At 36.5% G+C, this 27924-nt stretch overlaps 1 protein-coding gene across 1 annotated transcript; it reads left to right on the plus strand.

The window, feature by feature from the left end:
• LOC127978808 (neurexophilin-1-like) lies at window positions 1-27924 on the plus strand. The gene is made up of 2 exons (XM_052583720.1): window positions 1-551; window positions 25980-27924. Exons 1-2 carry the CDS (start codon window positions 498-500, stop codon window positions 26742-26744), a joined length of 819 nt encoding a protein of 272 aa, XP_052439680.1. The 5' UTR covers window positions 1-497; the 3' UTR covers window positions 26745-27924.

The following is a 27924-nucleotide window of genomic DNA, read 5'->3' on the forward strand; positions in this document are numbered from 1 at the left end:
CTTTTAAGTCGTCGCTATCGTGTGATCCCGGCGTCTCTCGGACCAATCTCGTCCTGTTCTCTAATCTTTTTTACCACTCTCCTCTCGTCCCACCCCCTCTGAGCTTCTCTCCGGATGTTGTACGGCGCGCGTGGCTCCCAGCGCGCGATATAAAGGCACCGCTGAGTGACAGCGCGCGTGAAAAGCCTCTGTCCTTCTTTCTAAGAGGACTTACGCCGCAGTCACTCCAGGCAGCAAGACCAGCGACCATCTCCCATGACATCTTAATGAAATATGACTGTGCTTCACTCCTTGACTGGATTAATGCCTGTGTAAACGTTCATTTGCTCTCCCTCCCTTATCTGTGTCCAAGTTTAAAGGCAATTCTGTGGTCATGGGGTCTATAGTGTCATTTTTGCCTAGGCTAAAGGTCTAAAGCGGATACCAAGTGGATCTATGTTCCTTACAGTCAAAAGAAACAGCGCAGGGAAATTAGTGGAAGTTTGAGATAAGGGAGGATGCGGGCGACGTGTTGGTGTGCAGTGTTTCTCCTCACTCCGGCTGTCTACCTGGTAAGTGTCTCTCATTTTTACTTGTATTAGTCATTTACATGTAAAATATGCTCGTGTGTCTAAATGAGAATCAGATGAAACCGTGGCACTTCGGAATGACAGGAGTGTTGTAGCAGTAGCCCTATGCGATGCTCTTCACTTTATAACTATGGTTTGAGGGTCGTGAAAAATAAACTTTTATGCCTTAATTTTTGTAATTTTGAGACTTTTAAACGCGTTTTAAGTTGTGTATAAAATTTTCGGACGGCGTGAGTTTACTTAATAAAATGATTCTATTTCAAAAAGCGCATACAAAACCTTTCTCTGTTTCTGGAATCGACATCCAGTTGCGAGAGTTGCGTTTCTCTGTCCGGCCTCACGGGGGCGCCAAAACAAATGAAAATAGCTGCTTAAACGAAGCGTCAGTGACAGCCCTGCACCCTGATGAGAGTCTCTTTGATTTCCACTATTCACTACACACTCAAGCCATGTCTCAAGCTACATTCTACAAATTGGCTAATTACTTTATTGAAAATAAATCAAGAAAGGAGAATAGACTACGACGTATTTAAAGGATGTACTGTGACCACACAATTACATTTGATAATCTTGTTACATTTTAAATGTACGTAGATTAAAACCGCTACATATATGCTTTGCATTTTAATCTTGCATTTGTCTAATACTTAGTGTTTTGTGTGTGGTGTTTTTTTTTTTTTTTTTTTTTAGTTTTCTAAAATATGCCTATTAAATAAATATTTATGTTTTTAACATCCATATGTTATGTTTTTCCAGTTTAAAATGTTTTAGAGATGCCGTGAGCGCACACACAGATGTGCACACAACAAAAAAAAAAGAAAAAAGAAAGAGTTTTTTAACATCACTTACATTAAGAAAATATAATTTGAGCATTTGCATCTGAAAAGAAAAAAAAGTATAAAATTATGTGGTTTTCAAATATGTGTACACCTGTGCCTTTCTAATTTGTTTATTTTCGTCAGAATGGCCTGTTTAACACAAAAGACTGATTTGTTTCTTAAATTTCAGCTGTAAAGCAATACATCAACTGCAATTCTTCTCATAAAGTACGCATAACTTTTGTCCTGGTTAGTGTGCTGTATAATTTTAATCATTTTAAAACTGGTTACACGACATTTTTAGTTATTATTAGTATGTCCAGCAGATTTATTTCAGAACAGTTATTATTTTAACAAAATGAATGTCATTTAAGCTTCATTGTTTATTTTTTTTATTTTTTTATTTTTTTAACATTTACAAATGAGATTTAAAACTAAACATTTGCTATTTAAAATCGAGTTGTATCTTTTTAAATATGCTACAGGCATGTTTGAAAAGCGCATTTATTTTTCATTTGATCAGATTGATTGATCAGATGACAACAGATTGTCTCCGTGTGTTTTTCTTATACTTTTCTTCGTGTTGTATTTTATAGAGACCAAACAACAGTAACACACTCTTAATTTTGTGAAGTGCGAGTCTACTCGTGTTCTAAAGGCAGTTCAGGACCATGGACAGCGCAGCCCGGCCTCCAGCGCTTATCATTCACACTCACGCTTTGTACAGCATATCTACATCTTGACTTTTTATAAAAAAATAAATAAAAAAATAAAAAAAAAAAAAAAAAAAAAACCTCTATTAACATGTTGGCTACCTTTATGATGTATTTACCTAAACTGTGTTTTACAGGCCACAAACAATGTGTATATACATGTTCATACAGACTACGTATATTCTGCGTTTTGTGTACAAGAACACAGGATCCTTTGTTCTGTTGTCCTTTTCCATAACAGAATTTTAGAATAATTCTCTAAATCATCATGCATAATAACTTGATGGCTTAAAATATGAGAGTTTAAGAGAGAATTGAAGCCCGTGGCTGTGGATTTCCATCGTCCTGTCCGCAGCTTCGAGTATTAGTGTTGAACTTGGCTGCTGTATTTCATGTTTAAGCCTCTTGTGTTTGTCAGTTCGTCCTGACCCTGATAACAGCAGAACAGCGCGGCTGTGTGTGAGCGAACGACACCAGCCTGTTAAACAAGACCGTCTTTACATGTGTCTGTACAAACACATTGCTTTTATTAGCCAAGTATTTTTCGCTATCCTTTAGATTAATTTTTTCCTGATAAAAATAAAATAAAAACAAATATATTAATAATACGCATGCATTACCGTAAAACAGCTGTTGCCGGAACTTTAACGTAAAAAAATGCACATACGACATATTATAGTTCTTAACTACATAAAGGTGCGTTTAGAATTATATAATGTGCTAAACTGTTTACGTTAAAATTCGTTTGCTTCTGTTAATAACAATAATATAGATGTGCACTTAAGGCCCCATCTGTATATCTTAAGGTCACGTGATAATTTAAAGATAAATAATTGGTCTCTCCAGCAATTAATAACACAACACAAACACGAAACCCTATCATAGTAACACACATGACCATAAAATAATGCAGTGTATATTAATTAAACGACATAAATCACTCCACTTTATGTAATTAAAAAAAAAAAAAAAAAAAAAAAACGAAGTTTCTAAATAATGACATAGTACTATAAAGGTGATTTACACTTAAAACCAGTTGCTTTAAATATTAAATTAATTTACTCTGCAAATTATAAGGTAGTTAATACTTTTACTAAATTTTTACAGTATGTTACAGTAAAACTACATTTATTGTGTTTTTTTTAAAATATATTTTCTGGAGCATATTTGGTCAAGTAACTTGCATTAAATAACCATTTTTAGTGTATGGTTTTATATTCCTTTTCCTTTAAAATTACATGCATCTCAATGAAAAAATTCAGTTGATTAGCACAGTCTGAAACAGTGATCACATTTTAAGCATCCAGCATTGCACTGATTGGGCAGTATATTTAAAACACCACAATGCCTAGAAAGAAGTTGCAGCGTTTGTAAAGTACACGCATGAAACGTCCAGACGTGCTCTTCTAAGTGCACTTTACATTTCTAGGACAACTGCATATATATACATTGTTCTCTGGAACTGTATAGATGTACAGATTCATTATCTTCACAAGCCGCGCAGATGTACCTTGTTATTAATACACTTGAGGATGGAACGCTCCTCAGTCGGCTCAGCGGTTTTTAACCCCGATGAGTGTGTTGTAGAAGCTGCTCAGCCAACTACATCCACTCCATTTAAGACTCCAGAGGAAAGCTATGTTCAAGGTCTGAGCTAAACCTCTTGTGTCTAATGATCGGCGGAGAGACGCCGTGAAATAGTTCAAGTAAAAATCCTCAGCCCTTAGTCTATTAAACCTCACCTATGCTTCAGAAGACACTAGAAAACCCGTTAGTCACCTGCCCTGGGTCCCAACGGAGACGTTTTGACACACTGCCTGTCAGTCTCTTTAAACGGGTTAAACAAAAATGGCCTTTAATCACCCTCTCGAGGGCCTTAAATTAATAAGAACTTAAGCGATACAATCAAGATTGTCCTGTTATGATAAAACATTACGTTAGCACTCGACTGAAGTGTGACCTATCTTCCGAACGCAGCTTCTCTGTTCTAGTTTGTTGCATTGAAATGCATTAAAATTGAGTCCTCGGTTGAATCTGAAATAAGGAATGTGTGTCTGTTTATATATATATATATTTGTGAATGTTTCCCCTTCAGGATAGGCTTTGATTTTTGGGTGGTGAGTTAGTGTCAGTGAAGTGTGTTAAGGCTGAGTGATGTTAAGCTCTGAAGTGATGAAGAGGAGTATGGTCTGTATGTTAGAGAGAGAGGGAGCCCAGGGCTGTATAGTTAGTGTGCAAAGCAATGTAATCTGCCCTCCTCCCATGGCGCACACACTCATATCCGCTGTTTAATAGACATGTGTTCACATCAGTGCCACAGTCCATTTATCCCAACTCTATGAGTTTCATGAAGTGCCTCCGTATTGCAGTTAAGGATATCTGCATTATGTTAATGCACCTCTGTAGGTAAATGGTACCATCAGCAGTTCTGCACCAGATAATTGGAGAAACAGGATTTTCTGAGGACATTGTGCCGTAATCACAGCTGAGATGAGCTGAACGTGCAATGGAATGCAACCAACACTGCATGACTGACCCCTTTGGCAGTCAGAATGTGATTTGGAATGACCTTTGACTCTTGAAGGTGTGTAGTTATGCCTGTGTGTGTGGTGATAGCAGCACGGGGGCGGTGAATGATGAATCGTCTTTGTAGGATTGATGTCTGAAGGTGACCTTAATTCAGCAAGTGTTTTAAACCTGTGCCAAGGGCATTGCTCTTTCCCAACTGCTTTCTAACAGCAAGCACCATGACACAAATCACTTCTTAGTTACCATGATGAGCTAGCCATTTGACGGCAATGAATGGAAAAGCTCATTTTTTGATGAGAAAGAATGGCTGAGAATTTGAGAAGCAAGACTGACCAGGTTCAAACATTGTTCACATTATCTATCTGTATCAATGTGTATATCTTTATTTGATTTCTTAGGCTGATAAATACTGTATTTTGTTATAAAAATGTATTAATAAATAAATTGGATCAGGGAGGATTAACACTTTATTTCCCAGAATGCATTGGCAATTTAAATTCCAGTGTAACTTTTTGTGAGGCGTGGCCAATTGAATTCATACACCAAGAAAAGGAACAAACCCTTAAAAATATATATATAAAACTTTAAATCGTAGTAAATATAAAGTAAAGTATAAAGTATTATTATTTATATTTATTAAGATTATTATTATTATTATTATGGGGAGATACCAGCATCTGTAGCTCTTTTTGGAGAAAGCTGCTGTTTTGAAGAAAAGCAGTTCCACTGAAGAAAGTGTTACAGTTTAAAACAGGAAGTTGTAAATAGCCATGCATCTTGTGTTCATTGATAACCAATAGCCTAGAGTTGTACGAGAGTCAATAACTGTTTGCGTATACCATAGAAATGATATTTGATAAGCATTTTCCTCCCAGCAGTTTCTCTATCATACTTCCACCTCCCTTCCACTGACATCCATTCAAAATGCAGTCATGTCTTTGTTAATTAGCACTAGGGTGCTCTTTATTTGTCCACAGTCATGCCTTTTAAGTGTCTATCCTAACCTGTCTATGGCCCTGCATAGGCTTTAGCACATTTTACTTTTAAACCAGTTCCTCTTCTGACCCTCCACACACACACACACACACACACACAACCACACACACAAACACACAGTGTCAAGCTAAGGACACATCACGGGGTGGAGACAGGACAAGGTTGGTTTGATTTATTACCACAGTCTCCATTCTTCTCTCCACAAACTGCTCCCGAATTTCAGTCACCCACACAGGTCAGAGGTCAGCTTTAGACGCAACCTCAGAAGGGCATTGGATCTGGAAAATTATACCCCAGACTGACCTGAACCCCAGTGGGCTGTTTTCCCTTCTCTCTATATATAGAAGCATCCTCCCCAATCGCATCCCCACGGAGCTGTGTGGTCTGCTGAAAGAAACATTTCTAAATACTCCATGCAAAGCCCGCGGAGAGGCAGGAAGGACCAGATAACCCCAGCCTACCTCCCTTCTATCTTAAAATGCTGTGGGTCTCTGAAGTTTCTTTCATGCATTAAAGAGGCTGGAATTAGAGAGATGAAAGAAATCTCTGAGCCATAAACGTCAGTCAGACAACAATAGTCATGGATTACAGCAAAAGCACTTCCAGACTGTGTTTGGATGCACGTCTGCCACCGTTTCTGAAAGAATGCCACTGAACTGAAGTATGGCAAAACAAGAGATGTTTACGTATTACTGTATATAAAAGCGTGTTGCTTCTGGCTGATTTATGAACAGTAAAGCAGGAACAACAGCTCAGCTGCAGACAGTGTCTTTCTCCTCCTGTGATCCTGTGCATATCAGATGATAAAATGACCGTTTTTGTTGTAAGATGACAACCAGTACTCAGTATATGCTGGTTTTATTTGTGGACAATTACTGCCTTCAAAGGAATTACCTGTTTTTGCCTACAGGTGGAGCACTGTCACAAGTTCAAGATGCTTTAGAGGGTAGAATGAGTGTCTATGAGATAAAAACAGAGCATTTTATTGACATATTTGGTGTGTAAGTGTGCCTTTTCATTAATGCATTCTGAACGTCATGTTGCATTCTTTTCGCGCCAATTCTTGTGCTCCAACTTCTTCCTCTTAGTGAGGAAATAACTTTTGTTTTCTGTAGTGAAGCCAATTAATGTTTTTATTTAATTTTATATTGTTGTTGAGCAAGGACACATTACACGCACAGCTGGTTTCAAAATGTATAATAATAAGAAATGTTTCTTTAGCAGATCTGAATATGAAGGATCATGTGACACTGAAGACTGGAGTGTAATAATGGCTGCTGAAAATGCAGCTTTGCCATCACAGAAATAAATTACATTTACAATATATTAAAATAGATTATTTTTTCATCTGCTATAATATTTCCCAATATTACTGTTTTTACTGTTTTGATTAAATAAATGCAGTCAACTATATATATTTACAATTATTTAACCTCAGTGTTTCGAAAAATAGTAAACCTGTGTCACAGGAAAGATCTGCAGTGCTACATCTTAAGCTAATTCAAATTCAAGAGTAGATTCAGTTTGGACATTACAGTTGCTTATGTTGCCTTTGTGTAATTATTGAAGTTAATTAGCTGGCATGTGGATGCAGTTTCTGTACTATATGGAAATAAATACAATGATCTTGACACAAAGATACACTCTGTGTCAGGTTCAGCTGCTTTGCATTAGGTGGCTCATCACTCTACTGCATAATATGCTAACTAACTGCAGTCTGTCTGTGTGTGTGTGTGTGTGTGTGTGTGTCAGTCTAGATTATTTTATTGAGCAACAGTTGAATTTCTGCTTTGGGAATTAGTTTTACTTATTTTAACGCTATCAATCAATAGGTAATATATATTTTTTTACACAACAATCCTCATTCTTAATTGTAGAATTAAGTGGAGAGAGAAAGTAAAACGGGATGAGATGAGAAGGATTGTGCATGGCAGGTGCATGAGAACGCATCATGACTGCTAACCAGAGGAACGGACCAATCGGAGCGCTTATCACTCTTCCTGCAGTGAATAACAGTATTGCATTACATGACTGAGACCTGCTGGATTTCACTTCTATTGATTTTCAGAGTCACAATTATTCCTCAGCCTGTGTGGGCAAGCAGCCAATGTGACGTGTCGAGAAAAATCACTGACGAGAAAAAAAGAGAAGATATGCTTCAGATTTTGAGCGTGGAGGCAATACAGTAGATTCTGGGGCTGAGGCCTCCTGACTGAAAGTTTTAAACGTGTCTGGCTAAGATTCATTCTGTTTAGAAACATTTATTTATTTGTTTGATTATTTAATTATTTATTTATTTAGAACAATCCAGCTTCTTTTATTTTATGCTCAAATTATCTGTTGTCATCACGTTTCATTCTACAGCTACCTGTACACTTCAGTTTATTCTGGGATTGACACTACTCATTCAAAATCTGTCTGTTCTATGTGAAAGGCAAAGAGAGAGAGAGAGAAAGAGAGAGTGTAAAAGAAAGAGACCATTGAAAGAGTGCACAGATGGCAAAAAAATGTCTGTTTGTTTCCAGAATGGTTAAAATATATTTATTATTTAATTAAATGTATTATTATTAATCTAAAATTTTATTTATTGACTTATTTATTTTCATAATTGTTTCATTTATTCATAAATAATAATAATAATAATAATAATAATAATAATAATAATAATAATAATAATAATTTGTTACATTTATATAGTGCTTTTCTGGGCTTTACATAGAAGGCAGAATCTCCTCAAACACCATCATTAGCCTATTATTATTATTATTTGTATTATTATTATTTATCAATTTATTTTTTTATTTATTTCCATGATTTATTTATTCATTAGCATGTTATTGGTGTTCTTATACTTATTGATTATTTATTGGATATAATTCATTCATTAATTGATTGATTTATTTATTAGTAAGTGCTCTTATTATTAGTGTCCCTCTTATAATTATTGAATAGCAGATCTTTCATTTATACATTCATTCATTCATTTTCACAATTGCTTAATGTGTTTATTAATGAACCTTATTATTATTTATTTGTTTACATATTCGTTTAAAAACACAAAAAAGTTAAAAAAGCCCAAATGTTATCTATTATTATTATTTGTATTATCATATTTTTTAAAGGAGTACTTAAATGAATTCCAGCTGTGGTAAACACTAGGTCTATTCACAGCTTTTTTTTCCCCCTGAACATTTGTTCTAGTATGTAAACTATATATTAAAAAAGTAATAATAATAATAAAAAAACTTCTAAACTTGCTAAATAATCCGATATGTGACAAAGAAACAAGAAAAATGCATGACACCTGACACGTTAAAGGAAGAAAACAGCTTTTGATGAAGCTTCATAGTTCAAAAATGTTTTATATTTTAAGAACATTTTCTTAACTTCCTGAAGCTTTTATTACTTTTTCTTGCATTGCTGATATGGAATGGCAAGATTCCACCTGTAATGCCCACAATCCTCCAGCCATCGTCTTAATTAGACAGAGAAAAATCCTTGTAATTAATTGACATGTGGGAGTGTCATTTCTGTCAAAGTATTTCCCAGGTTTTGTAAAGCTAATAGCGGTGCCTTGTGATAGTGACTGAAGGGTGGGCGCATTATGGCGAGGTGATGGATGTGCTCTGTTCTCCCAGAGCAGCCCGAACACAAGCGATCTGTCAGCTCTCAAAAGCCATTACTTAAAACATTAGCCCGGCCCCACAGCAGCAGCCACTCAACCACAGACAGACAGGTAAGCACGATTCTCCTTACACTGCTCCTGAGGGACGTGGCTGCGGAGCGCAAGGTGTGTGTGTTTGAGAGCGTTGACTGACAGCACGCCCACACCTGAACATCCAGTGTGTTATGATATGTGTTACTCCCTCGTCTCGGCTGAATGTCATTCAGTTCTATTTAGTTTGATTTAATTTGATTCTACTGGAAAAGGCATTATTTCTGCAAATGTAGATGACGCTAGCCTGTGTTCAAATGTAATTGTCTTTGTGACAGCGTTTCGAGACCACATGGTGTGATGCGAAATCAAATTTCAGACAGTTGTTTAAATTAGTTTTGGATCATTTGAGGCTCATTGACTTCTTCAATTGCCTTTATATTGTTTTAAGACTACTGCTTTTCTGAATTATAGTAGAAACAGACAATAGATGAAACACATGTCTCAAAATCAGTGTTACAGTAGCTTTAGACTCAGATTATGCCTTTAGCTCATGTTGGTTGGTATGTTTTAGTGGACACACATCTCTGGTACTGGGCTGCAGTTTTTACTCTGGTGTTTTTGATTAGGCCATGGGACTTTCGGTTGCCATATTTTGCCATATTATTTTTTTTATTATTGATCTAGACATGATGATTTGTGATCCTGGACCACAAAACTAGTCTTTAAGTCGCACGGGTATATTTGTAGCAATAGCCAGCAATACATTGTATGGGTCAAAATTATCGATTTTTCTTTAAATGCCAAAAATCATTAGGATATTAATAAAGATATCTTTCCATGAAGATATTTTGTAAATTTGCTACCATCAATATATCAAAACTCTATTTTTGATTAGTAGTATGCATTGCTAAGAACTTCATTTGGACAACTTCATAAGGGGATTTTCTCTGTATTGTAATATTTTTTTTTTTTTTTTTTGCATTTTCAGATTCCAGATTTTCAAATATCTATATCTCAGCGAAATATTGTCCTATTCTAACAAATCATACATCAGTGAAAAGCTCTCAGATGATGCATAAATTTTACAACCCTAATACCCTTATGACTGGTTTTGTGGTCCAAGGTCACATTTATCATATTGATTATTTAACTATTATTTAACTTTAATTTCAATTTTTTTAATCATCATATCTATTTTATTTAGAGAAATGCCCTATGATTTGGTAACTTTTTTGATTAGCACTTATTAAATTGACGTTATTCTGTAATTTCCACCTCTCCACCAGTCTTCCGTTTCCTGCTTGCCTGCAGAAATGTGAAAACTATTCAAAGTTTCCAAGTAATTGCTCAGACTATTAAACTAAAAGCTCCCTGGTTAATTTAATGTGTTTTTGAAATAAGGCATTTTTATTAAGGTGTTTCTTTTTAACACTATTTTGTTTGTAAACTGCCTTATTTACATATTATTTTCTGAGTAAATTAACTTTTTTGCAAATCTGTCTTTAGTTCAGATGAGAATGAAATATATTTACACTTATGCTCTATCAAAAATATGATAATTTTCCAAAAATAAAAATAAAATGAAATATGCTGATTTGAAGTGAAACATTTATTACTAATATCAGTGAAACCATATGTGCATGTATCTGTAAGACAGGCAGAGAGAAAGAGAAAATAAATGTATGTCTGTGCATTTAACTATAACATGGATGTTACGAACATTGTATCTACAGTAATATAAAAGCATCAACATTTCTTTAAAAAACAACAACATTATTTTAGATTAGGAAAACTGCACAAATGTGCTTGATCATAAATGCAGGTACATGCTCATAGACAAACACACTGAGAATCCGAAGATGTCCTATGGTATAGGAAATGGAGAACGGCGCACTCTACTTTCTGAGTATCTTCAGGGCTTTACTTTGATGTGTTATTAGTCTGTGAAAGTGCATTAGAGCAACGGGACAGCGAGTCTCAGCAAGGAATACATAGTAATCAGAGTAGTGTATAACCCAGAAGGAGGTTTCTGAAATTAGTCTCATAATCTCCACTTGACACAGACACACACACACATGCATGCACACACACACATATATTAAGAGCTTGTAAACATGTAATAACCACCACCACAGGGAATAACGTAGACAACAGCAAAAATAAGATAAATAATATGTTCCTATCTGGTATGATTTTATTAAAAACAAATTTTTCTTTCACATCAACTTTATATTCACAGCCTACTTCAACTGTAATGTTCTGTGAGGTTGCGTCTCCTCTACTTTAACATGCTTTCAAAATGTATTGTAGGTGCTACATTGCACTATATGAGAAATCATATCTAAAAAGGGTTGGTTCCCCCTAAAATGAAAATTATATCACCTTTATGACATTCATTACTCTATGGAAAACAAGTTTAAGTTTTTAAGTTGATTAAGTTTCAGATCAATGCAATGTTATTAAATATGTAAACATGTTACACATGTAATTAAAGACAAAGGGGTCCAAAACAACATTACACCCCACTGACTTTTAGTGTAAAAAAAAAAAAAAAAAAAAAACGTGCCAATTTTTTTCAATTTATCTTTTTTCTGCAGAAGAATGGAAGTCATTTAGGTTTCGAATGGTGAGTTTCCGGAAATATTGACAGAAATTTCATTTTTGGGTGAACTGTCCCTTTAAATGCACAATATACTCTAGTTCTAGATGCATTTTCTCTCTGTTATCGTAGAGTAGGACATGAGGAATAGGGGTCACCTGAGAAGTGCTATTAAGGACATGTACATGAGGAAAATTTGTCTATGGAGAATGAAATTTCCTGTTGGGAGAAAGGAGACTAGGCGTTGACCCTCGCTGTGAAATTGTCAGAGATGATAGCGACGCGTGGCGAAACCATTTAAGGTTAAATCTAGCATACAAAATCCACTTTCATTTGTAATGCTGCTGCTTTCTTGCACCAGCGCAAAAGCAAGTCATTTTGAATTAATCTTTTCTGCTTCCCCTCTCTCCTGCATTCTCAATCACACACACACTGCACACACTCTCGCGCTTTCTTCTCCTCCATCTGTTTGTGTTTGTGTCTGTGAGAGAGAGAATATGAATCATTGAAACACAGCTCTAAATAACCCAGAAAGTAATCTGGCCATTTATGGATTCCTCATTCTGTGGTGCTTCATGGGAAGTATCTGTTTGCAGCACATCCTGTCAAGGTTCAGACACTTTATTATATTAAATATTTTTTAATCATAATATATTATGTTTATTTATGCTGAGTGGGATCAACTTTTTAAAATGTCTTGAACTTTTACTTTTTTTTTGTAACTAATATTTCTTTATTTTCTTAATATTAATATTCTTAATATTCTTTATTTAATTCAAGAATATATTAGCAGAAAGGCAGAGAGCATCAAATTGATATTTTACCTTTGGCATTTGACATTTGACACTAGGTATATACTGATTATTCTTTGTAATTATTAATGATTCTAATGAGCATTTTCTTTTATCCTTCCTTTCAACATTTTGACTGAAGAAAATGCATTTTCATTAGAGACAAAATTTTCTTAGTTATTTGTAATACTATCTTATAAAAATATTATAATATAAAACATATGAAAATTATTATTTTTCCAAATTATTTTTTACAATTATATAAAATGTTATATTAACATATTTTATTATTGTCACAGCTGGTTGTAAATAATGATGAATAAAGTGGATCTAAATGCAGCAGTACTGGTTTTATTTGCATAAACTCAGGAACTAGAAACTCATTTTTATGATATTATATGATAATATGATTAGGGTTGCAGAGAGACATTTTATTAAAAAATAAAGTCAATGTAAACTGAAACATTAATTAATATAAACATTATTATATTATATTATATTATATTATATTATATTATATTATATTATATTATATTATATTATATTATATTATATTATATTATATTATATTATATTATATTTAGAGAATTTATGGATACAATTATTAATTGAATAAATTATTATAAAATCAAAACCTGGAATTAAGGATACATCTCTGTACTAGTAGAATGAAAAGTGGGTTTTCAGGCTGTGGTTGGCATAAATCAAGATGGTAGATTTCCACTGGTGGACACCCAAAGTTTATAAAAGCATCTTTACTGACCTTGAACACTTATCACACAATTTGAGATTGGCCAGAGTTTTGCTTCTGAGGTTTTAACATTTGAAATTCTGTTTTATTTTATTCCTTTATACTTTTAAATTGGAATAAGGATTTAAAAGCCTTTTTTTTTCACTCAGGGATTTTCATTTTTGAATGGAGCATAACCCTAGTTGTCAATCCCAAAAAATATCTAAAAGGTAACACATCGATATGATGTTAATTCCTTTCAAGTTGGCTTTCAGTAAAGCTGGAGTGCATGATGCAGCTGTGCATGAAGTGTCCATATACCATCTCAGCTGCTTCTGAGAAACAGGAGTCAACTTATGTATGCATACAGTTTGTCTGTGCCTGGCTTTGTTTAGCCCACAGCCTTTCATGTATCTTGTATTTCAGGAGGTTTTAATATGAGGCATTTCATGCCCTTAGTGTCTATGAACCCGGGCTCATACGCAGTCAGGTACTCCAGAGCCAGTCTTCATGCTGTTGAAAATGAACTTTAGACTGTGCTCTGTTTAAGAAAGTGCAATCGGGCAACATGCTTTGAATGGAAAGCAATTTGGTGGAGGGTAATTGAAGGGAAGTGATAAGCCTGGCTGTCTCAGGATTCATTGCTTAAATTTCATTAGGGAGTATTTTTTTTTTTTGGAAAGGCTCTTCCAGTGTGAAATTGCTAAAGTGTTTATGAGTGTTCATGAGTGCCTTTGTAGATGATTCCCTTCTCTTAAACCAAACACCTTGTGAATTTTCCTTTACCTCGCTTTATGTTCCTCCCTTCTTTTATAGGATGAATGAAATATTCATGTTTCTGGAGAACACTGACTCTCATTCTCTTTTCAACAGTCAAATGCAGGCACTCAAGTAATCTGTTATGTTCAACTTAATTAAAATGATGATAGTTGTACCAGCAATTAAATAAAGCATTCAGAGATATTCTTGAAGATCTGGTTTTGATTACATCATGTGCTGTAGTCGGTTTAAAACTAACGTACAATTACATTAACAGCCCGTTTTACAATTGACCAGAATTGAAAGGAAAGTTGTCCTGTCTTGGCCCTCATTTCCATGTTTTAACCTCAGGGCTCTGATAAACTATAACCAAGACACTGAGTAATATATCAGGATCAAGGACCTAATAAGAAGTAAGTCCATCCTTTGCCTTAAGGACAGCTTTAGTCTTCTTTGTAGGTATCATACAAGCACTGAACTGTGTGCTGAGATATTGAGTCATTAATCAATAAGAGAAGTTAGTTCTTTGAGGGATAAAGTCTTCCTGGCACTTTATGCTCCAGAACTTCCTGCGAAAGCTTACTGATATTTAAATATAGTGATGATGTCTTTTCACAGATAGTGATGATGCGTTTCCACAGTTATTACCATTGCAGATCTACCAAAGATATAAACTACATTTATGACACTATACTTTATGTTTTTGTCCGTGGCATTATTTATGTTATATACATGTAGGTTCCATTCACCACAATGTTTCTTGTAGTTTCTGTTCAAAATAAAAGTTTACAAAACTAAGATGGATTCAGCTGGAAATGCAAAAAAAGGTCCATTGGAAGGCATTCAATTCTACCTTTTGAGAATATGTAAGTATTATCTTCCTAGAATATGGGAATGTTATGTGAAAATGGTGTTTGCATTACAGGGTGCACCTGGTCTTATAAGAGCGCCTCATATTCCTTAGGCATTTTAAGAGCATGCACAGCAATCTTTGGATCTAATCACTGTCGTGAAATGGTTGCTCGTATCATTACGGATCCCCCACCATGTTTTACAAGCTGACAGCAGACGTTGTGGGTTGAAGCATCCGCAGGATTTCTCCAGATGTAAACCCTGCAGGAAATAGCGTGGAAGATGATTCCTAATGCAATATAACTTTTCTTGCACTGATGTTAGACTCAAGATGCTTTCAAACTGCAGACAGGGCTGCTGCTGATGTAATTCAGTTGTAGCATCCTGTAGAATGTCCGTCTATTCTTGGTAGGTGTTTTGCAGATGCACATTGTCCATGTTTGGAATATGCCGATGTCATTTCTGAGACTGTAACTTTGGCATTGAATTCATTTTGCTTGGAATGGAGTATTACAGAGTAAAAAGGTTGGTTTTATTTATTTATTTATTTTATGAATATAGCTATAAAGTTGTAATAATTGCTCTAATTGCATAAAAATATAGAAATCCACATCTCATTTTTTTTTTATCACCATGTCCCTATAGGTATGTAATCACATTTTAATTGACAGTCTATAAGGGTCATTGTTGCAAACCAAACTCCTTTAAGATTATGCAAGTGTTTTTGCAATTAATTGTCAAATACCATTAACTGTCTGGCCTTTGCAGCCACATTTAGTATGCCCTCCTGAAATATAAATGTACTAAAAAGTATTTGAAATATATTATAACTGTACTTTTGTTATACTAAACTTGTATACTTAAAGTCTACTAAATTGGAACAATACATTTTGTGGTTGATGCACTTTAATTGTGCAGAAGAGCTGAAGTCCAAGTAAAGATACACTGTGCTAAAGTGGAACTATTGCAAGTACTGTCTACTTCAGGTACACTTTAAATATCTTGTGTTTAAAGACAATACTCATCGATTGTGATGTTACCACAATTTTTAGGCTTAATATTAAGAAACGTAGAAAAGTAGTACTCCAAATAAAGTTATAAAACTATGGTTTTTAAATCAGTATGTCAGTAAATATGTGAATAGATCTGAACTTTATATTTAATTTAAATATCTTTTTTTTTTTTTTTTTTTTTTTTTTTTTTTACTAGGATATGTTTGAACTCTAGCTTCCAAAGTAAAGTCATTTTTGATATTAGCATTCCTTGTATGTTTCCCCTGAATGAAATGGCACAAATCAAAGTGACAGGGGAATTTTGGCTCAAATGCACATCTTGTTGTTTGCTCTTCATTTCAATTTTAATCATATTGTTCAGTGCACAGTACAAAAAAATAAAAATAAATAAATACATAAAAAAACCTGAAAACCTGTACAAATCCAGCTCAAACATCAGTGATTGCATTGTGTATTCATAATGTTTACATGGGCAAATAAAGCATCAGCCTTCTATCAGAGAAGCCAGTATAGCATTATCTAGATATGATTGCTTCTGGTTTACCTGTCACCAAACAGATGAGAGTGAGATGAAACCAGACTGTTTTTAATCAGGAAGCAAAGAGCCCATTGGCAGGTTAAAGTGGCAATGGCAGATACTGTAACCCGTAAGTAGTCCTGTCAATGGCCCGCTCCGATGGACATGAGCATATTGATCTCTGACTTTCAGTTAAATGCTCCTTGAGGGGGTCTCATAATAGCAGCCCCTGTCTTTCTCATCACATTGCATCCGCAAATCAATGCGTCACTGTAACACACCACAGGCCGTCTATAAAACAGCACTGCAGATTTCCAGTGTGGAGACAGTGGCAGAACAGCGCTTGGTTTCTCCTCAGCTGAATTATTTGTGTCCTCAACCACTAAATCATATTGATTAAAGCTTGTCACGGATTTGAAATGAGGTCCTGTGAGGTCACTTGCAGCAGAAATGGCAGTTTATTGGATTACAGGCTTAATTTGATTTTGAGCGACGAGCGTGCATTATAATGGCAGCCTCCCTGGAGAGCACTCTTCTTTACCTGACTCTTGAACCCTCCTACCACTTCACCCGAAAGAACAAAACACACATGTATAAATACACTTGGCACTGCAGAAAACCCCCAATATTTTCTGAAATGTGAAGCCTCTTAATTCTCTTGGAGAGATACTAGGATATTTTTTTCTTTGTATATATATATATATATATATATATATATATATATATATATATATATGTGTGTGTGTGTGTGTGTGTGTGTGTGTGTGTGTGTGTGTGTGAGTGTGTGTGTGTGTGTGTGTGTATTACCAATCTATAGATTATGTGTTTGTGTAAGGGTTAAAATTGGATTTTGGAGGTTAATAATAAACTTTGTGTACTGGATTTCACTACAAAATTGACTGGACAAAAACTAGATTTTAAATATGAATAAATAATACATTAATAAATAATTTTTTTAATTATAATAATAATTAAAATAATATAGTATATTATAGTATTATAATTATAGTAATAATAATAACTGTACATATTAGAAGAAAACACTATTTCAGACGTTCTGTCTAAATTTCACATTTAAATCAATGGATTATTTGCCAATTCATGGTAAAAATTACTTGCAGTAAAAAAATAAATTTTTGAGACCTTTTGAGTTTGTCGGTCCAAGCCATTTTTTATTGTTAGCCCCAGAAACAACCTGAGTCCTTCTAGTAAAACACGCATACACATAAACATACGGCATGTTATATTGAAACTAAATTGATATTCAATTACTTTTGTCACCAAATTAGTTATAAACTAATTTAACAGACACACACATGAATAAACATACAGCATATACAGCATTCATCCAAATACTGGAACTAAATTAAAACTAAATTTTTTGAACACCCTATTAATCATTTATACAGATTCATGATGTAACAAACTATAAAAAGTATATGGCATTTATGCAGCTCCTTTCAATTTATCTTTCTGCTGCAGATGTAGCAGCAGAAACTAGCACAGGTGTCTAATGGCATGGTATAGATCCAGGTCTGCAAAAAAGGAAAATAAATAAAGAATAGGAGTAGAAGAAATCATTTGAAGAAGAGCAGCACAGCTTCAGTTTATTATTCCAACCTAAAATCTCATTAAGTGTGACATTGAGGATTAGTTCAGAGGGAAAGGAGTAGAGAGAGAAGTCTCCCACAAATAGCTGTGAGGAGCGATGCGCTGGCTTTTGTTTGCCATCATTAATTCTGCGCTGAAGTGGCTAAGAGGAAGGCCCCGAATCACTGATCAGAGGAGGCCCCCCAAATATGACAGCGGGACAGGTGCCCTCTCTTCCTCTAGCTCTCTTCTCACACGTTCACTTTTCCTCTCTGCGTCTTGCTGCGTCTGTGTTCTTCTCTCGCTTTCTCGGCTCTTAATTGGGGTGATTGGGCGGCGGGGCCATCTGCGGTGCTGACAAAGGGAAGCCTGCTTTGATTTATGGAGCCTCAGGCCACATTAGGCTCAAGATTTCCACTGTAAATATCAGCGCTCAGCAGCGGAGTTGGCTCAACAAAATCTGCATTGCTCAGGAAGAGAACTGTGGGTTCCTCCTTGGGAATAGTATTGAGATGATGTTGGAATTTCACTGTTACATTTTGGGGTACTGTTTTAAAGGAGCCACGGTTTTGTAGCCTTTTTCTTATTTGTATAATGTTAGTTAATGGTGGTTAACAGCATGGGTGCTCGATTCTGCTGCTGAGTGTCTGTCTTAAGCTGTGACATCGATGTCAACTGACAGGGACTAATTTAAATCAATTTCACACTCTAAAGAGTCCCTTTAAGGAGTCATAACATAAGAAATCACTTTTGCTTTGATCTATTGACATATAAGAGGTCTTTGTATTAACTCAATGATAGGGAGTTTGTCAACTCAGAGAAAAAAAAAAAAAAAGCCATGTTAGGGATATAAACTCATGTTTCCGAGCTGAGGGGAAAAGACAGAATGACAAGTTGTTTTTCCTTATCAGAATTGTGAGATAGAATCTTGAAATTGTGAAAATAAAGCCACCAGATAAGCTCCGCCCACAAAAAATGTCATCACTGTTTGCAAATACTGAATTGGTCTGTGGGGTCCATCACAGGAAGAGAGGGGGATTTAGCTGACGATCTCAGTCGGCCTCCTAGTGGACATCGTTGTGCGCACCTCTCAGCCTCTGGGCCCTGGGAAGTCATGGCATAGTGGTTAGAGAGTTTGACTCCTAACCCTAATGTTGTGGGTTTGAGTCTCGGTCCTGCAATACCCAAGGCACCGAACCCCCAACTGCTCCCTGGGCGCCGCAGCATAAATGGCTGCCCATTGCTCCGGGTGCGTGTTCATGGTGTGTGTGTGTGTGTGCACTTTGGATGAGTTAAAAGCGGAGCACAAATTCTGAGTATGCTTCACCATACTTGGCTGTATGTCCACGTCACTGTGCACTCTGTTCCCCCTAGCTGTGTTGCCCCTGATTGTGGGATTTGTGGTGTCACACAGGCAAATACCTTTGAATAAGACATTTTGCCTCCACAGCAAGAATAATTATAAATAATCACACCATAGGCCCCGCCCACTAGGGGGTTCAGTCAGTTGACGGTTACACTTGTCTACACTGGATGCGAGCGTCATGTTGATGTCAAATCTAAATAGAAGCCATTATAATCACTGTCGCTGTCTACAGTGGATAGAGTATACAGATGCCTGTTCAATTTGTGAAATATTATATCCATGCGCTTGAGTTACTCGTGACAACAGGACAAATGGAAGAGTCAAAGAGTGTTCGCTTTGATGTGTCCAGTTTAAATAACTCATTTGTGTCTCTGTACAAACTTAAAAAAGACCTCAGCACCAGAAATAAGTCAATGGTTTCTTTTTAATGGCATTCCGGATCGCTTCAGAGAATTATTTCTTTGTTCATACATTTGTCTACAGATAAAGTAATATTAGTAAATAATGGATAGTGTGATGGACAGTTTGCAATGAAACTTTTCCTTAAAGATGAAACAGACAAGTGTTTTGGATCTGAAAGAAGCTACATGCATTGTCATTTATGTAAATAATGTTTTCAGAACTGTAATGTGCAGAAACCAGCGGCCGCTGATACTGTTTCCTATGCAATGTTAAGCAATCCTAACAGTCGTTGTTTACTGGCAAGCCTTAAATTAGCCGGCCCTTTAAGAAACTAATCATTTCAGACAGAGGGTCAGAATTTCAGAATGAGAGTTGAAAATAATTATTTCTGCATATTTGTTTTTTTTCCTCAAAAACTTTATTAACGTTATATTATTATATTATTATATATAAATCATAAAATAATGAATCTCAATGGCAAGTTTTTGCATGAGATTTTTTTATTTTACTCATGATCTGTTGAGCTGAAATTAGAACCTAGTTCACTTTATTCATACTATGTCATTTTAAGATTCTAAATGACCTTGTTAGAGCATTCACCCAGTCACTGTTTTGGATTGAGAATCATATTTAATAGCAGGTGTGAATCTCAAATGTTTTACTATAGCCTACTGTTTATACAGTACGCTGTTTTATTTGTACCTGTATGAACAAGTGCCTTTTTTGTTCTCGCATTTGGTGAATTTCACCTGTAGTGACCAAAAGATGTCAAGAAAATAAATAAAAGTCTTAGCACAGTTAATATGACAAAAGCCTACAAAGACCAAGATAATTAGTCAAATATGAATCAGCAGAGAGCAGCTTCGAATGCTTTTTGATTATTTTTAACTGAGAGTTGAGCATATCATTGGAGTCATGTGACTAGATCTGAAACTGGTTTTGCTGGTTTCACACAGCATGTTCCCCTAAAATGAATCTGAAAACTGACAGCATTCACAACGAGCACATTTTTGCATACTACTCTACTGCACTGCTTTCCATTGTTTTTCTGTGTAAACATGTTAGACTTGATAAACGTTTGATTGTCAAATTATACTAAACACATTTCTAGTCTTGCCATTTTTTTCACACAGAACACATTTAATGCTCCGGTTTATGCTGAACTTAAATAGTTTACCAATGTAAATCCACACTATAGCAGAACATTTAAATGCTGTTAAACTTTCAAAAACATGTTGTTCACAACTCAGTGAAGCGCCTTGTGTTTTAAATGCAAGAACACGTTTTTTATAAAGACCCCTAGACTGATGATCGCATTCTGCTGCCATTGTTTTCAAATGAGTTCCTGTGATGCCGAAACAGACATGTGTTTTAATATTCTCATTTGGTTCTATCATAATTACATTCGTAAATACAGGAAATGCTTTTCACACCGGGCATCTCAGATGATGTGAAATACCTACTTGACTGTGTCTGGGGTTCAATACCTACTTGACTGTATCTGGGGAGTCCATGGCCATTGTTACAAACACACACTGGCAATACACAACGAGCATGACAGCCTGCTTTAATGGTGCGTCTAATGGTCTTCTTATGACACCATTAGGTAGTTCTAGTGCATGGTCACAGCCTGATATTCCATGGCTGCTTAGCAGCAGTCCAATTCTTGCAGCAAACGTGCCCCTGCCCCAACGGCCCATCCTAAAGCACAGTGCTTAGTTATGCCGCTAATGGGCCTGTGCAATGCCTCACACTCCTACAAACCAAACGCATGCAGCAGGCAGTGAGGAAAGGGGGGCTAGCAAAGCCTGCAAGTGCTTTGTTAGCAGAAGTGGATTTAGTTGAAATCCATCTTCATTTTTGCCTTTCTTTTTCATTTCTCTGAGGACAGCCGCAGCATGAGGTGCCTTGTTTAAGTGTCTAGGTTGTGGATGGCAGTGAATTGCAGAGGAGGAAGAAGATATGCACCGTTTTATCTCATCTCCCAGGCTGTAAACGTTGTTTGGGAGGTTGTTAAAGTGAGGCACCGGAATGATCCGCTGAACATTTTTATGGCATATTGTTTTGCACGGTGGAGGTTTTGGCCTCGACTTAGCGGTTTTATTGATAAGGACCGTGTTTTCTCTGCAACGTTTATCTCAGGCCGACGTGTTTTTGTAATTCTCCCCTCACTTCGCGTTTAGTGTATTTCTGTAGTGTAAAGGTAAGTGGTGAAATGTGGGTCTCAGGGTCATAGTTGAGACTGTTTTTCCTCTACTCTGGGCTTTATCTGCTCCCTTTGCTCATTCTCTTACTACCGTTGTTTTACAAAAGCTATTATAACAATGGTCATTATCGGCTGACCTGTAGTCCACCTGCTGTTTCTTACGCTAGCTCTGTCAAAGAGACAATACGACTATGAAAGGAAGTTACCTCACACAGTCAGAGTACTTACCCTCCATAACACAGACATCAGTATGGGAAATTTGAGTATATACTGTATGTATATATATATATATATATATATGTTACCCCCCGAAACCAAATCTGATTATGATTTTCCATTTAACTGGACAGTTTTAAGGATATGGACACCTGCAGAAATGCTTGGAACAAGCACATTGTAATGTTTTACTTAATAAGTAAACAGCCTTGGCAATGTAATCAATGTGTCAATAATATGCCAGCTAACACTGCAGTTGACTTATTGATGCATATTAATACCTTAATTAGTGCAAATTAACATTCAAATAGAAACACAAATGTGCGGCAATAACATAATTGCATTTTCAGAATTAGCCTGTGTAATTATTCCATTTAATCTGCTATCATTAATTAGGACCAAATGTAGCTCCGGCTTATGTTAGGCAAGCAGGGTCTGATTCTTGCCATTAGTTGGTACTGCAGTGCAGACTTAGAGCATGTATTTCAAGATTAAATACATTGTTACCTCGCCATGTTGCAGTGTGTGCTTTTCTGTTATTCACTGGCACAACAGCGACTGTTCATAGTTCTAAAAAAAATTATTTGGTGAGTTGCTGAATTTAATTTGCCCTCACATTTCTTTGAACTATATAGTGTGAAAATTATGTATTGTTTTACTCATATTTTTTAACAATTATATATGACATAATAAACCATATTATATTATATTATATTATAGATGCCATGCTTTACTTGTTTGAATATTTGCATAATAAAACGATCTTTAAAATGTTAGATATTTAAAATCATCCCTAATATTAATAATATTCATATGGACATCTTAGGCTGTTGTCTCGTGTCTTGCATTGGTTTTTGTTTGTCCCGTCATGGCTTTCATGTTTTCAGATGTGTGTTAAATTAAAAATAGTCCAGAATAGCCATTTGCATTTCAAAATTTGCTTTTAACTACTCTCTGTGTTGATGAACAACATGTCCTGAATCCTGTATTGTTGGAATGAACAGTGTTTGCATTTGTAAAAGCATTTTAATATTTATAATGTTCGATGTTGTACAGCTTGTTGTTGGGATTAAGAATGTAACCAATATGATTTGATCTGTCAGCCTTGAAGCTCTTAAAGCAGGCAGACTCATTAAGACTCACACCAGGCACATGATTGGTGCACACATGCTGCTCTTGCTGACCTGATGCAGCACAGGCCCTGGGGGAGCCCAGCTGTTTGTGCCTGGCTGGCCGGCTGTCAGTGGGTGAGGTGGGAAGGGCTTGGCCGTGACTCCCCCCAAATGTGTTTACCAGATGCACTGTTGCCTCAGGTGAGCACTGCAGCTGGCTCCGTAAAGCTCCAGCAGTCGGGCTGGATCCAAGCCCATCATGGCAAGACCGACTGGACAGACCAAGGCATGAGTTCAGACATCAGCTATGTTTGCAGGCTTTATGCCCAGGAGAACTCCTGGCCAGTGTTTAACTCTTTGTGCTGTCCACGTGTGAGCTTTTTAAGGTCGCCAAAGGTGGACAGATACAGACTAGCCATAGGCAAAGAGTAAGCCACTGTTTGTTTTTCAGTAGCTGAATGCTAGTATCAGGATTTACCTTTTAAATGGCTGTTTATAAACGAAAGAGCTAAAATTCTAACAATTCTTAGACTCATTAATGACTCAATTGGAATGAATATCTGAAATGCTTTATTCTGATTGATAAGTTGGAGTATTCTGCCATCAAATATTTTGGTATAAGGACCTTTAAACTGCATGCCTGAGATTTGACAAATCTCTTTGCAGTAAAATCATTTCAACTTTATTTTGTGTCTATTTATTTGGTAATAACTTTCTAGTAAGCAGGTTAGCTGGTCATTATCAAATAAACTTTCAGGGTGATACAAGATCCTGATTACTCTGTTAGGGTTTAGTATACAAAGCTTTATTTCTATAGCATCTTTTTAAGAGTGTTCATAAAGTGCATTACAGAAAACATACTGAATGAATGTCATAGAATACAACACAAAAAAAGAAAAAAGAAAAAGAAATAAATATAAAATAAGAAAATAAAGAACCTAAAACATTTAAAAAAATAAAATAATGCAAACCAATTACATTTACATTTTAAATTAAATGTAAAATTAATTATTTACATTATTATTTTTATTATTATTATTATTATTAATATTATTATTATTATTAAAATTTTTAGTAGTAGTGGTAGTAAGAATTATTATATAATAATTGAAATATTAATATGATTGTGACTAGCTGACTATATATTGACTGAATGTTACATAACCCAGGACACTTGTTAAAATGTTTTGCAAGTGCTTTATTGCATTACACTATAATCTATTGGAATGATGAATACATAAACATGAAAACATGTTTTTCCCTCAATATTTTGCTAAAACAAGCATTATAAAGATCCATTTATCAATGCAAGTGCCCTCCCAGTTGGTCAGGCTGCAGTGAACTTCACACAAATAGCTCCTTGAAACTTGCTCAGCCTTGGAATGTTTGTATTGCCCCTTCAGCAATTAGCCATTAATAAATAATAGCTCTTTCTTTAATCATGCCCCCAGAGCACAAAACATATTACTCTCTTTTAGTACAGGGCAAGGCCTCTTACTTAACACATGAGGAAGAGTAATGATCGCTAATTTCATTGGAAACATATTTGAACTCTCTTCCCAGGGTTCTGCATCACTAGGGTCAGTGCTTGTCAGGTGCATTTTGAGTTGTGCATTTTTATTTCTTTACTTTTTTACAAATATTTAATGTGAGTTCTGAACACGAGTAGACCGCTATCATGCAATTCCCAAGTTTTTAAGTTAAACTTCTCTTCATTTGCATTTTGAACCACTCTTCAAGTCAGACATCGATTACCTTTCAGGTACGCAACATGAAATCCTTAAATGAGCCACGTGGCCCTGCTCCCACCCAGCACTGTGTTTAAAATGGACTCGCATCGCCCTCGCTCTCGCACATGCTGTGAGGCAATTCTGTATGAAGAGTCGGGCAGATTGGTAGCGAGACCTTATTTTCTAACTATCGATCCCAGGGGTAGCCCTCGAGATGCAAAAACCACTGCAAGACGGATCTGCTGTCAGGTCTTACAGTAGAAATCAGGCAATCAATGTCACAGCACTCCGCCAGGCCCTGTATGGACCTAATTCCACTCATCTGCACTAAATGGAGAGAACCCAGTGGTTCATCAATCATCAATTCAAGGAGCACTGGCTGGTTAATAGTCTGCTCTTTACTCAAAGAATAGTCACCGGTATTATCAGGGAGGGCCGGCGGAGATCCACTCCCTGAACTCACTACGTGGCGAGTTTGATCGTTGTATTCTTTTTCTCATTCGCCACGCTTCGTTCCATTTCCCAGACAGCACCTGTCAGCTAACACCTTGCAAATTGAAGCTTGCAGGCTCAATCGATTATCTTTTCCCCCCTCTCATCCTAATCCATTTGATCTGTCTGTTGAGTAGGAGACTACATGATTGTGAGGGGGTTAGGGGTCAATATCTCCCGAATCAAGAGTACTATCCATTTAATTCCTTTTTCCTGTCAAGCGGCACTGGATGAAATGCTCACTTGCTTTGCATTATGCATCTTATGTAGCTCTTTAAGGTTAAGATGGCTCAATAACGTCCTCTCCATCTTGTTTCTTAGGTTTCAAGTGCCCACGGTTCTATCCCGGGGAAGTCGGAGCTGCTCAAATCAGGGAGCCCCAAGTCAACACTAAAGCATATATGGACAGAAAGCAGTAAGGACTTGTCCATCAGTCGGCTTCTATCACAGACTCTCCATGGGAAGGAAAACGCAACAGCCCTGGACCTGCACTATGACACTCCGGAGCCTTACTCAGAGCAGGATCTGTGGGACTGGCTGAGGAATACCACGGACCTGCAGGACTCCAGGCCTCGAGCCAAACGGCGGCCAATGGTCAAGACAGGCAAGTTCAAGAAAATGTTCGGCTGGGGAGATTTCCACTCCAACATCAAAACGGTCAAGCTCAACCTCCTGATCACTGGAAAGATCGTCGATCACGGCAATGGCACCTTCAGCGTCTTCTTCCGCCATAACTCCACGGGCCAGGGCAACGTGTCCGTCAGCCTTGTCCCGCCCAGCAAAATCGTGGAGTTTGACTTGACGGCCCAGCAGTCGGTCATTGACTCCAAGGATTCCAAATCCTTCAACTGCCGCATTGAGTACGAGAAGGTGGAGAGGGGCTCCAAGAACACGCTCTGCAACTTCGACCCATCCAAGACATGTTACCAGGAGCAGACGCAAAGCCACGTATCCTGGCTCTGCTCGAAGCCCTTCAAAGTCATTTGCATTTACATCTCCTTCTACAGCACCGACTACAAGCTTGTGCAGAAAGTCTGCCCAGATTATAACTACCACAGCGATACTCCTTACTTCCCTTCTGGCTGAACGTAGCCGTTGACATCACCCACACGAAGGACAATGAGAGGCAAAGGATGGAGCTCTCTCCCCATCCACAACAAATACATGTTCCCCTGCCCATACCATGCGCTCATGGCCCGGATTTATTAAATCGACTTGAAAAGAGAAAAAATTGGCTATTTGCACGAGTACTTCATGAAACTTTCATTTGAGGGCATAACAGTGATTTTGTTTACTCAGTTGGTATCCTTTAAGTTAAAGCACATATTATTGTTAACTTATTCTTTATATCTTTTAATGTTCTTAGAATATGATTTTACCACTGGAGTGTTTCTTGTATGACCATGTAAACTCTGAGTTTGTCTTGTAATGTTCTGTTTTAATTTAGAATTGTGGAAGTGTTTGATTTTCAGAATATTTGTTTAATTAGTTGATTTGTACAAGTATGTACATGTTTATTAGAACTGCCAAAAGGCCACGAAGGTGTAGATACAGTAGGACTTTTTCGTTTAGCTGGTAGATCGCTCAGAAGCGATGTCACAGGAGAATTATTCGCGATCAGAATCTCAATGTTCCCTCCACCGACAAACTTTTGAACAGCCTGTGAGTCCCTACATGTTCTTGAGTTATTCCTCCCAGCCCGAAGGCCCAAGGATGAGGAGAATGGCTTTGTTATGCTGGCTATGAGCAGGCCTTAACTACAGGCATGTTTTCTACCTATTACAATGAAGCTGTACTGTAATAATTGCGGATTGTTCAGCCTGAGCTGTGTTCTGTAGTTTAATGAGATCCAGGAATGATTGGAGGGCTTGCTCATTGTCACTTATAATACACTGTAATGTAATGAATTCTATATCTAGAGCCTAATTTGTATGAATGGTTTGTATTGTACATAGTTGATCCTGATGGAGCTGCTTCTGTATATGCCATTGTCTGTTAACCCAAAACCCTACACTCTCTCTCTCTCTCTCTCTCTCTCTCTCTCTCAGCTCCTAATCCCATATATGCTTGTTCTCGGTTCTTTGGACAAAGAAACTGATGTTGCTGATGTAGATGTGAACTCCATGAAATCCATGCTCTTGTACAGGGGCTGTAAAACTGTCAAAAATATATATTAGAAGTACTTATCATCTGTATGATCATGTTTACTTTCAGGGGAACAAGGGGTGGAGATGTACAAATGAATAAAATACTGAAAGTTTTATCA

Source organism: Carassius gibelio, chromosome B19 (genome assembly GCF_023724105.1).
Source record: "Carassius gibelio isolate Cgi1373 ecotype wild population from Czech Republic chromosome B19, carGib1.2-hapl.c, whole genome shotgun sequence".
Classification (NCBI taxonomy): Eukaryota; Metazoa; Chordata; class Actinopteri; order Cypriniformes; family Cyprinidae; genus Carassius; species Carassius gibelio.